We start from the raw sequence: 12,570 nt of genomic DNA, 5'->3' as shown, positions 1-12,570 counted from the left end.
ACAAATGTGGATTTAAAATGAAAAGAAAGTCAGCTTGTTTCATGTTATTATACAAATGTTAAAGAAACTAACAGCAACATATCGATTTAGGACAACTAGATCAACCTCATTTTTCTTGTTGTGTTTTTCATCGCACAAACTAGGATTTGCAGTGAATTTCCTCTTACAGTGCTTTATTCTCTGCGTCACATTAATTAACTCTTTACCCTTACCATCCCTGACATGTACTGTAGGCGACAATCAACGCAGAGTGATCATGGACAAAACCCCTCATTAAGGAAAGTGCTTCTTCCTGAGATGACAGAGGCAGTGAGTGAGAGGGCTGACCTTATTAAAAAGCCCGGCAGGTTAACACCGTGTCATGCCATCATTCAGATCATTCTTTCCCAGGCTTGTTTTAGTGGCACCTGACACGGCAGCTAATTACTACCTCGTGTCACTTCCTCTCTGCACATAAAGACACCGTGTTCTGATTCAACCCATCAAAATGGATTGTTTTTCACGTTTTTACTTATCTAATGATGTAACATGCACAGCCTGCAGCTGCCTTTACTTTGAGTGAGCTCTGAAACAGATCAGGTCTGGATTTATGATATTGTGCATTGGCCCACACATGATTTATTTTTTGTGAAGAGAAGCTATATGATCCCTTTTACCGAAACAACAATATCAAGATCAACCCTTGGGAATTACAGTTCAAACTGATATTTCTTAACTTACAACAATATTGAGCCAAGGCAGCATTAGGGCACAATAACCAAATAATATACAATATGTTTTTTGATCAATGTCTATAATATCAAGATATACGTACATGTATAAATCATAATAATGAAAATGTTATGGGTTTAAGAGTGTTCTTCTCAAGATATAACCCTTACACTTCAATATTGACTATGTTTTATATAGAATAGAGATTAAACAAATGCAATCCTTCTGCTCTTCTAGACTTTCCAAATGTTATTAGACTGAATTGATCAAATTCTGATGTGATTTCTCTGCTGTTCTCCAGCCTAAGAGTAGCTACGGAGTAGGCTGCAATGGAGAATACTTTGTAATGGCTGTTTGTCTAGTTTTCTGATTAATAGAAAAATAACTTTTTAGCCTTATAAGACTCTCCTCCTCAACTCAATGGCAAATGAAGGCATATGTACAGTCTTATGTGATACGTCGGTGTTCAAACAGTGAGAGAATGCGTCATGGCTCCCAATGTTACACCAAGGCATTTGAAAGCACAAAGAAGAAAGTCTGACACATTTTAAAAGTATATCTTAATATAAACATTTTATTCAGTGCATTTTTGTGTATACAACAAATAATAAACAACTGGAAGTTATCAGGCAGCCACAATGTCTGCCTGTAAATGTTGTTTGATCAGATTTAGTCTGGTAGTTTGGAACACATGATCCAACATGGGTTAATACACATAGCCTACATCATGCAGCTCTAGACCAGAATTTCCCTGCTTTCTCCCATGCAACATATAGGTTCACCTAATACAAACCACCTCTGGAGGAAACCAAGAAAAGAAGCCTCCCAGAAGCATGTACCAGAGAAAAAGTTATGTAGCTGAAAGGAAGAGTACTTAGCCCACAAAAAGGGTCATTTTTGTACATCATTTAGTTTGTACATGCCCTGTGCGAGACAGGGAAGATGTTCCTTTTTGTATGTTTTATTTTCACTTTTACAAATATGAGGTGTCCTATAAAATGTTAAGCCACCTAAAAGTCCACAGTATTCTTTTTTAAATATAGAAAATATTGTCACCACAATAATTTACTGAAACACATAACAAGCATCCTGGGAAGGGGCTTGAACCATATTCCTATGGTTTTATCAGTCAATAGGGGTCGACAAAAAAGGATGTTGGGAGACTTGAAGTATGACACAAGCACAGAGGAAAAACGGATCACAGGGACAACAGACGAAGACATCGTGACACAGTGGTAACAAAAGGGAATGGGAACACAGAATAGTCGTTTCATAACTCGGCCATCGAGCATATCAGCAAAGTACAACATCAAGCACGTTGCCAACTCCAAAGTGTTTAAAATCACTTCCTTTGTCCATTAATACTTTTTTCACAAAATCTTTGCTTTCTTTAATCAAAAATGTACAATGAAAGAAAAAAATTCCAGCTTTGCCTTTATCCTGGCTTGGTTTTCAGCGGCTTAAAGGGACACTCTTTCTTTCTGTCTTTGGTTTGCCGGAACCCCCTTCAATCATGAAACAGCAAAACAAATACAATACTTAAAAATGATAAGGGAGGAGAACAAGAGGGGACAAAAACAAAACCAGTTTTAAAAAAAACTCTCAGCTAATTCCAAAAATTAGCAAATCCTAAAATGCAGCTGTGGCATTTCTGAAAAGAAAAGAAAAACGTCAAGAACGTCACACTGTCGCTTTATATTTCAGGTCAGCTGAACATAGGCTTAATTTCCCATGCTAGAGAGCTCAGTCTCTGAGCGTGTGCACTAGGACGCAGGAGAGCTACCGTCTGGCTGGCCACAGTCCCAGCAGCACTAGGATGCGCCACACCAGGGAGTTTATAGGCTTTGTATTCACAGAAGCATGGATTAGACAAAGATCAGGGCTTGTACTGTACCACTGAAGCGTTGTAGTCCAGCAATATTACTGGCGGCCCTGAATGCCTTTATCTCTAACTTCCTGTCCCTGTCTTAAAGATGAACGAGTGCTTGGTGTCTAAACTACCAAAGAAAAGTTATCGTGTACAGGAAATTAAGAACAATGAACTAAGATAAAGATGAGTTATTGGTAAGCGATCATCACCAAAGAGAGTGGTCAAAGTAATGGATAAATCTCAAGACCAAAACAGAAATGTTATTTGTCTTTTGAGTCCAGAATGGTTTATGTGACATTAAATTGCTGACTATTGATGATTTTTTGACAATGATTGACCAGGATGGTGTCTAACTCTTTTTTTTATTGATGGTGTTCGTGTGTGGTTTGTTGTTGTAGCTAGTCCTGAACCGTAGATCGGTGAGAGTTGTCTGCTTGGATTCACGCTCTGCTGGAGGTAAGGTTTCGTGGTTCGGCCCCCGGCCTGGGTTCGGCTGCCGGGCTACGTCGACTCATTCTGGCTCGCGGCTTTGCCGCCGTTGAGCACAGCCGAGGCACTCCGACTCTTGGTGGGTGTGCCGCTGCCGGAGCGGGAAAACTCTGTCAAGTCATGGAGGGATGGCTCTCTGTACATTGCCACTGTGGAAACACAAAGCAATTGAGAATCAGACAAACTGATATTTTGTGTACATTGAAGAAACAACAGTAAAAAAGAACTGTGATTTATAGAAGATAGATAGCAACAAAGTGGGACTGCATTTGTTTGTAGTTATAATAGTTCCAGTGATGTTTTAATATGACATCTTGGTCATAGTTACTTGTAAAATGCTGACTCAAGAGATAACATCAGGTGCTGAAATAAAAAAATCCTATATTCACAGCATGGCATTATAAATTCAGAAGAAGCTAGTGCTTTAGCTTTGCTTTGTTTGCAGCATTGGCCCAATGTACATCTCAGCAGCGGCTTTTCAGAAGAAATATCAGTAATCTGAGTCTTTGGTTTCAGGATGTTATCAACATCCTGAAAGCCTACAATGCTATTTGAAGTTCAGTCCTAAGGAAGCGTGTGGCTGAAACAGCAAACGCAGTCCTTCAGACACTTCAGTGAGCCCAGCATTTTTTGTTACAGTAGCAATCCAGGGATCATCTTTGTAAACACCGATCAATGGTAGGGCTATACTGGGAAACTGCTGATGATTAGTTCCCTTTTTAAGTGACAGTATTGTACGATTATAACGGTGGCGAATGACCTGATTATCACCTCAACACCACTGCTGCTATTCATTTTTAAACATTAATCCCCAACATTAACCATCCATTTTACATTCATTCACATATCTCCCTGTGTTTTAACTGCAGACGCCCACTTGAAATAATTTGGTACACATTTTCCAATAAAGGCAGCAAGAATTTCTAAAAGAGGATTTTCTTGTTTGGGTTTGAATGACATGAGCTGCACTTGCTTCATCCAGAGGACGACAGAATGAGAGGCTGTGGGCAGCGACTCACAAACTGGAACCAGAAGAGAAGTGACTAACGGCTGGAGGAGATGCCAATGCAGAGACAGCTTTTTAATTGGTGCCCTGTAACACCGCCGCCTCTAAATCTTTATGAGCTGCTGGATGAAATTCTTCTTTATTTCTCTCTCTTTCCCTTGCAAATGTCCAAATGCAAACCACTTGACACACTTGGAACTTAAATTCTAAACAATACGTAGTAAATATTGTGCATTAATAGATATTTAAATTCAAAGAAGGAGTATAACTTACTCTACATCTTTGATATTTTTCTCATTATTGATTTGCTTGTTGGATCTAAAAAATTACATATTTCACTTTTTTATTTCAGCCAGCTGAGGGTTTTGGGGATTAAATGTCTCACACAAATATCTATGATTTGAATCGCTTTTTCTTTTTCAGTATTTATTTTTACAATCTGCATTCTGCAATGTAATTATTCTCTGGTTATTTCTCCAAAGTGTATTTCACACCTTTTGGATGGCCCTTTTAAAATGCATGTGAAAAGATCATCATAGCGATTTCAAAGGGCAGACAGAAGCTTTATAGGATGCTGCCTGAATGAGCTCCACCAGAGACGAAATAGGGAGAGCATAACATTTGCATAATGTAGAAATAAAAAAGGTAACTCAAAGCTGAAATACAGAGCAGTGTTACGGCTTTTGGTGAATCCTTGACTGCATTATATTAAAAAAGAGTTTCTAATATTTCAGGAAAATATAAGAAAACACACAGCCACCCTTATACCTACATGCGGACACACAACATACTGTAACCTAGTGAAAACATTAAAAGAGCCATGTGTGACGACTCCAAAACGTATAATTCAGCAATACAAAATCTAAAGAAAATGTCCTCTTTGTCATCGGTTGGGCTTTTATTTCTTACTTTGTAAAGAAGTGCTTTTCTTGTATCCTACTGAAGTGAAAACAGACTCTCTCTGTCTCCTCTCTGTTGACAGGTAAATCTGTGTCTTGTTGAAGATGAAAGGAAACAGAACAAACGATTTCTCCCTCTGTCCTCTACATTGCCACATTACCTCAAACAAAGCCTGGTTGGGTGGGCTTCTCTTTGACTTGACTGTACTTCTAAAAATCACTACTATTCAAAGCATAAAAACATATTGTTCCGGCTGCTTCAGGCTCAGCATTGTTCCTCACTTTGTCTGCAGCAGAGTGTGACCAGCTACAGGAAGCTAGGTCTACACCGGCATCTCTAAGGAGAATGCTAAATGGTACAGGGTCACAGGGTCATGAGGAAGCAGCTCATTTACTCTTTAGAAACAGAATATCCCCATCGAGAAAATGGCGGCATTTAATTAGAGAAGAGCTAAAGCTTTTCATGATTCTCTTATTGTGAGAAACAACCCATTTACCAAATAGAAAAGTGACTGAATAACTCAAAACCTCAGTAGATTTAATAGTTACAGCGTTGCACTCATACTGGATTGTTGAGTAGCTTTGAATACCTCCTCCCTCTACACAACTTTTTCATTCTTGACGCAACTATTTTTGCATCTTAACCTTGATCATCTGAGTGCCTTTCAGGAGAGACACACAATGTGCGCTTTTATTCCCATATTCAAACTACACAACACCGCAATATTTAAGACGGACAGCTTTGTGTTCAAGTGAGGCTGCTCAGAGCAACTTCAAACACTTTCAATGTTCAACATGGTTGGAACTGGCATTGTATGGACTAACTCTATTAAAGCACAACCTGGCCCTTTGTCTTGTGACAGTAAAATGTAAAAGAGGCTTACCTTTGAGAGGTTTGGGAAGGAAGTGGGCTGCTGGCTTGTTCTTCTTGACATGGTTCCCCTTCATGATTTCTCCTTCCTTGTTCAGACCGAGGTACCAGCCCCTGCCCGACTGCTGCTGCCGGTATATCATGGAGGAGTATGTCACATAATAGTTCTCGAACACTGACTCCTTGAATTTGCACTCTGGCGTAAAGTGTTCCTGAGAGAAAAGGGAGAAGCAGTTTCAGTGTATAGAAGTTGTTGGACAGTAATTCAAAAGGTCTCAGGAGTCTTTGACATCCTGCTACGAACTGAAGCAACTGAAATGCAATAGTTCATTACTTGAGAGTGCAACTTAATAACGCTTCATTGCCCTGAATCTTCCATTCACACTGGAGCATGAAACGAGAAGCTATCTCAAAGCTCAAGTCCTGATTTTTTCTGTCTCCTGAGAATCTTTTAAAGCTATTCATTCAATTTACCGTGGTGAATAATGAATCACTTTATATCATAGATAACAGTGATAGGACAGATACAGAGTAGCATTAATAATACATGCAGGCAGGATGAAGACTTCATTCTCATTTTGCTCCCAGCTGTTAATTATGCATTGGGCAATTCATTATCTTTCAGAGTATTGTCCGTTCTGTGTTAGATTCTTTAGACACAATAATTTAGTCCAACCATTTCACTTAGAATACTTATTTAATTACTAATGAACTAACACAAATATTGTACTGCTTTTTGTGAGGCTTTATAGGATTGTATATAATCTGTTTGCACTAGGGTAGAGCATAGTTCTTCCTTATCTCTTTTACCAATGAACTGGCTGCGGTTCACTCCCTGGAGACATGACATGTTCCTGTTCATCTTCCAGACTCCATACTGTGAGGCCTTAACGTTCCTGTTTAGTTTAGAATACAGTGCCTCTAGGATTTGGCCATTAACGCTACACCAGCGTGGCTGAGGTTTATTTCCTCTGAGGCATGGATTTTGTGTGTGTGTGTGTGTGTGTGTGTGTGTGTGTGTGTGTGTGTGTGTGTGTGTGTGTGTGTGTGTGTGTGTGTGTGTGTGTGTGTGTGTGTGTGTGTGTGTGTGTGTGTGTGTGTGTGTGTGTGTGTGTGTGTGTGTGTGTGTGTGTGTGTGTGTGTGTGTGTGTGTGTGTGCTTATTTCTATGAGAGTGTGTTTGTCCAATTTGAAGCGTTGCTTGGGCAGTGAGTTCACAAAACAGAGTCTAATCAGTAAGAAGACCATTTCCCCTGAGAGAGACCGAGAGAAAGTATGAGCTAGTCAGCAGTGAACTGTTTTCGCCATGCCTTTTAAAATTACAATCTTAGAACAATTTGTCCACAATTGAAAACAAATACAATTTATGCAAGCACCAGCTGAACAACAAGTAGATCACAGTTGCATTAGCCATGGGTCAAACTCACGAAAGAGATGATAAAGTTAGCTCTCTTCAAAAGAGAAGGATGAATGCCTTTTTACGAGTGAGGCAAGTATACCCCAGATTTATCCTATCTTGGTTAAAAAAACATAATTTTAGTGGGTATCAAGGGTGAGAGTGATGATGTGTCCCGAGTGCCAAAGAGCCACTGTGAGATCATGACAAACAACTTGTCAATAGCAGACAGGGAGTCATCTATCTAAGCGCCTCCATTTTTCGTTCCGACAGCGTCACTCTTCATGTGAACCGCTAACGGTAGTTAAAGAGACTGAATGAGGTTCTTGTTTGGTGATGTGTTTTGCTCTGCTGCTAAAGCTTTTGTATACAATGCAGGAGGGATGAAAGCTTATTGATGAACTTGAGTATCTTTATATTTTTGGTTTAATTTGGTTTGTATCCAAAACTGCTGAATTGTAGATTTGTAATTATTTTTCAAGTTTTCCATTAAACAGCCATACAATGCAGCTGAAACATAAACAAGCTTTACAGCGAGAAGCAGTGAACTGTAATGGAATTGATGATTTCACTTGTTGAGCTTGTTGAAAGCAGGTGACAATACTTTCATATTCTATTGTGGCCATACGGAACATAAAATCCAGAGCAAACTTTAGTAACTAACACTCATTATTCCCTCTCAATGATTGAGCCCTAACAGACCACCCTGCAGCAAAATCTCTGACAGAAACAAAGTTGGAGTCACAGGAAGGTTGTGACATATCGCCTCTATGGGATACTTCCTGTTGGATCAGCCCTGCTTCTCAGTTAAGCTGCAAAATCACAGGGGTACCAAACACTCAATTTGAATAAATGCTAAGCCCACCAGGAGGGCTGCAGAACCAGCTGGGAGCTCACAGTGTCACGGTTCAGGAAGAAACAAGTCTTCTAACCCTGAAGACAAAGAAAGCTGAGGTAAAGGTCAAGTGAAATTACAACATGCAATCCCTGCTTCACCTCTGTTCATGCAGCGGATAAAGATGGTTATTTATCAAAGACATTTTAGATTTATTTCTGAGATTCAAGCTTCAACGTAGACATACTCTTATACCTGTACCAAACCACTGTCCCACATCTTCCATTTACCGAACATCTCTTATCATCACTGGTAAAGTGACAATTACGTCGCAAATGGTTTAAAGGGGAACATGGGAGAAACCTCAGGGAGAGCAACAGAGGAGGGATCCCTCTCCCAGGACGGACAGACGTGCAATAGATGCCGTGTGTAAATTGAAGTGATAATACATTTACAACATAGGTAGACCAAATGCAGAGCTCAAAATCTGGGATCCTGTTCATGTAATTATAAGACCTATTTAAGGAGTTATGCAAATGCTCAGGCCAAAACGAGTATCTGAATAATTTATAGTTTAAACTCTCAAGAGTTCCAGAGTAGTCGAGAACCAACTCAGTGTTTTAATCAGTGTATTCAGTGTTAGCACTGCCAGCTCTGATGCTTTTTTCTATGCAGATGGTAGCACTGTGGCACTCACATCAGCAGAATGGTAAAAGGTTTGTAACGTCTTGCTGCACATATTAAAGGAATTCCTTGAAGAAAAATAAAGACTTTGCTGGCTCTTCCCATATTCACATCGAGGCGGTTTGTGAGTTATAGTAATACGTGGTAAGCTTCCACATGGCAGTATTCTTATTAGAGCTACATTTTAAACATATACTGTAATTATTTGTGCAAACATGATTGACACAGACTACAGTGTAAGCAGGAACAAGGATCATGCAAAATGTTAATGTTGCTCATGCTTTTTGGACACTAACGCTCAGGTCGAGGCATTTGTTAACACTGTTACATGTGTTTCTTTTTCTAATTTAGATATTTTGTCTTCCATTGATATTTTAATCCATCTCGCACATTGTTCATTTTTGACTTTGCAGCAGCAGCTGGCCCCAGGCTCTGGAACACTCTGCCCCTCCATGTGTGGTTGGCCCAGACACTAGGGTTTTTTAAATCATCACTCAAGACACACTTCTTCTCTCCGGCCTTCTAGTCAGAGCGGAGCATGACACCTGACTATTCCCTGTCTTTTTGTTTTCTATATTTCTGTTGTAAATTGTCTTTTATTGTGATTGTAGTAATGTGTTTTAATTACATGTACAGCACTTTGGCTCGACCAAAGATCGCTTTTAAATGTGCTATATAAATACAACTTGATTTGATTTGATTCATTTTGACAGTGTTCCTCCTTGAATAGCTTAATGTCTCCTTTCTTTCTTGTGGTCTGACTCTGATTAGCAGCAGCAGTCTTAGAGAGGCTGGGCCGCATCCATCTCAGTTTTAAACAGGCAGCAGCGAGAGCCAAACAACGGGCTGCTCAGCTCTCGAGCCAGCAGATCTGTTCTACCTCTAATAATGAGCTTATGTGGATTTGGCTGGTTACACTCGCCCTGGAAAAGAATAAGAGTCTATTGATAAACAGACTTGTACAGATACATGCACATTTAGAGCCAAGATGGAGGACAGGCTGCTGGCTGGTACTGCTGTATTGGAGTGAGACTATGGACAACAGACTTACACAGACTCACACAAGGAGGGGCCAAAATGGCAGGGGATCCCCATTTCTATTCGAACAGGCCTCTGATAGACAGCAATTGTCATATTCTTTTGTATGGGCTCCAATACCATCTCCTTCAGTCTATTGCATATCTATTGTTCACTAAAACCAATCTGCGAGTGAAAAAATCTCCCATCACTTTAATTATGAATCGGGTTCCAGATGGATCAAGGGTAAATCACTTTAGAAATAAAAAGCAGGACAATATCTGCCTAGCAATAATGTCAGTTGTGTCATCTTGATCCCCCAGTATGGCTATAGTGGTTCGGCTAAATGGATTTTAAATGATCCCATTACACTACATGGGATTTTCCTGGAATTATGCAACTATGCCAAGTCCTTGTCAAAAGGATGCATGGCTGTGTCAATGCAAGCACATCACAGTACTGAGTGTACATAATGCTGTTAGGAGCTGCTTACATTTCATATAGAACAAATAGGGCTAAAGGAACATGAATGGCTCTGGTGGGTTTGATACAATACAGATTTAGATTAGCTGCATACCGTGGTTGTAAAAGACCGTCAGCTGTTACTTGCCCTCTTACCTATTTCTGAAAATGTGTTTAATAGTTGCATTGCTGGGAGCTCTACGTAACATTTCTTCACAATTTGTACGAGTGAAATAGGAAAAGGTCCATCGCTATTCATCCTATTTTCTAAAGCATCTCTGTAGCAGTGAGCAGTTTTTTCAATTAACTTTATAGACCTCTCAGTATTAACCCATGATGCTGGATCTACCAACAGAGGATTCAAAGCTTCAGGGCCTTTAACTTGTGCTCTATTCCTACCATGTTTTTTAAACCCATCGCAGTGCCAACAGTCACATCTAGTTTCACCCCCCCTGCCCATACAGTACATGCATTTTCAGTATCTTGGTATTTCTGTGCAGTGTCTGCAATGTGCGTGTGAGGTTTTTCTCACCCTGATTCTGTCATTCCAGTCATTTTAGAACTTACGTTTTGATCAACATTTTTATTTTGAGAGCATACTTCACATAGTTTGAATATTAACCCTAACTTCACAATGATAAAATAATAGGATATTATCTAATTCTAAAGCTTTTGACTTGGTTTGACTTAGAAATCGATCCATCCTTTCTGCTCCAGCATCGCACACTTTTTTTTACTAAATGTCTTATTATAACAATGCAAATCTCAGTTCACTGCATTGTGTTTAATTAAAGAACGTAACCTACAACTACACATGTAAACAAATTCATTAACTCATTTACACTTATCTTTCTTAATGAGGGGATCTTTTTTCAATTGTAAATTTTCATTCAAAATGTCATTGAAAAGGGCAGAGAAGAATCTAATGTTTTACAGAGAGGTTAAATCACAGCTTAAGTTAGGGCAGTTTTGCCTGAGCTCATTATGATGAAATGACTGCTTATTGGAAGAAGACATTTAAAAGCTTATGCAAGTGCTTAGTGTGACATACTGAAGGAAATGTTCCTGCCAATTTTGGGCATCAATGAATGTAAAACACAACAAGCACAGTCACTCACTGCCCATCTGGCAAACCTCTTGTGCTCTATCACAATTACACTACTCAGCAGTGGACAATGACTGTTGCATTAGCAAGGCATTTCAAGAAAACACATTCAGTTATGATGCACTCTCAAACAGCAATCTGTTGAACTCAGCAGAGTTACTACACCCCACTTGTGTTTTCCTGATCCAATCAGCAGGAAGAGACATACTAGCATAATGGATCTGATCGTCTCTGTAGAGAATTTGGCTGATTTCTTCTCAAGAGAAGCCAATTCAATACTGCGCACTGCCATATCCAAACTGAGATGACACCAATAATGCCAATAAAATCATACGAGTGCTGTTCTAGTTTCTTTGCAGACACATCAATGCTTGTACTCACAAAAGCTAATGCTATGGATGGGCAGTGAGGGCCAATCTTCTTTTCAGTGTTCCAGTCTTTTCAGTGTCCCAGTTTTTTCAGGAGAGTGAAAGTGGATTAAAATGAACCTCTTTCTTTACTCATCGTCGTACACTCATGGTGTTCATTTGTTGGGAATACATTGGAGAGCTTTAAGCTAGTGGAAAATACCCTTGCAAATACCAAAAACAAATAGACACACCCACACAAATCAGCAGCACACACATACAGACACACACATACTGTACAGACACAAAACACAAAGTAGTTAATGACACAGCTCAGTGGAGTGGAACCTTAGAGCAGTGGTTATTTACCAAAGGCTTTGTGCTTGCTAAATTGTTGAAAATGCATGTGAGCCAACTCCATATCTAACAAGAGTGTACTCAAGTACAAATACCCAATGTACAAGCAGGATATACGGAGAACCTTGCTGTTTTTATTCTATTTTCTATTCATCATGCTTTAAATTATTATCAGCGTATGTTATTCTTAAGAATAAAATAACCTCTGCTTTTCTTATACAAGGTTTCAGTGACTCTACTAATGCATGACCTTAACCTTGACTAATCATCATCATAATCATCATTCTTTGTCTTCTTTTACTCATTATTCAGAGGACCTTACTTAACATTTTAGACGTTTAGCTCAAATATAAAATATAATGCTTTTCCGGAAAGCTTTTATAAATTAGCAAGAGTCTGAAGGATTCAATATCATATGCTTGATGCATGATCATCGCAGAGATTCAGCTGGCCCAGCAATTTAGGAAATAACAATTGCCAACTTAAATAAATACCTCCACCCCAAGAGCCCTGAACTCTCCA

At 39.3% G+C, this 12,570-nt stretch overlaps 1 protein-coding gene across 4 annotated transcripts in view; it reads right to left on the bottom strand.

Annotated features, from left to right (window-relative positions):
• Positions 1 to 1,256: 1,256 nt before the first annotated feature.
• Positions 1,257 to 12,570, bottom strand: part of fgf13a (fibroblast growth factor 13a) — an 82,816-nt gene continuing 71,502 nt past the window's right edge. For all 4 annotated transcript variants that reach the window (XM_079670264.1, XM_079670263.1, XM_079670266.1 and 1 more), the window contains 2 exons: positions 5,860 to 6,058; positions 1,257 to 3,219 (listed from right to left, as the gene is read on the bottom strand). In XM_079670264.1, coding sequence (XP_079526390.1) covers positions 3,083 to 3,219; positions 5,860 to 6,058 — 336 coding nt within the window. In that variant the 3' untranslated portion in view covers positions 1,257 to 3,082. The remainder of the gene's footprint in view (positions 3,220 to 5,859; positions 6,059 to 12,570) is intronic.

This window comes from Notothenia rossii (assembly GCF_949606895.1).
Source record: "Notothenia rossii genome assembly, chromosome: 3".
Classification (NCBI taxonomy): Eukaryota; Metazoa; Chordata; class Actinopteri; order Perciformes; family Nototheniidae; genus Notothenia; species Notothenia rossii.
Note: the sequence above shows the minus strand (reverse complement) of the source record. Positions and strands in the feature narration are given on the sequence as shown.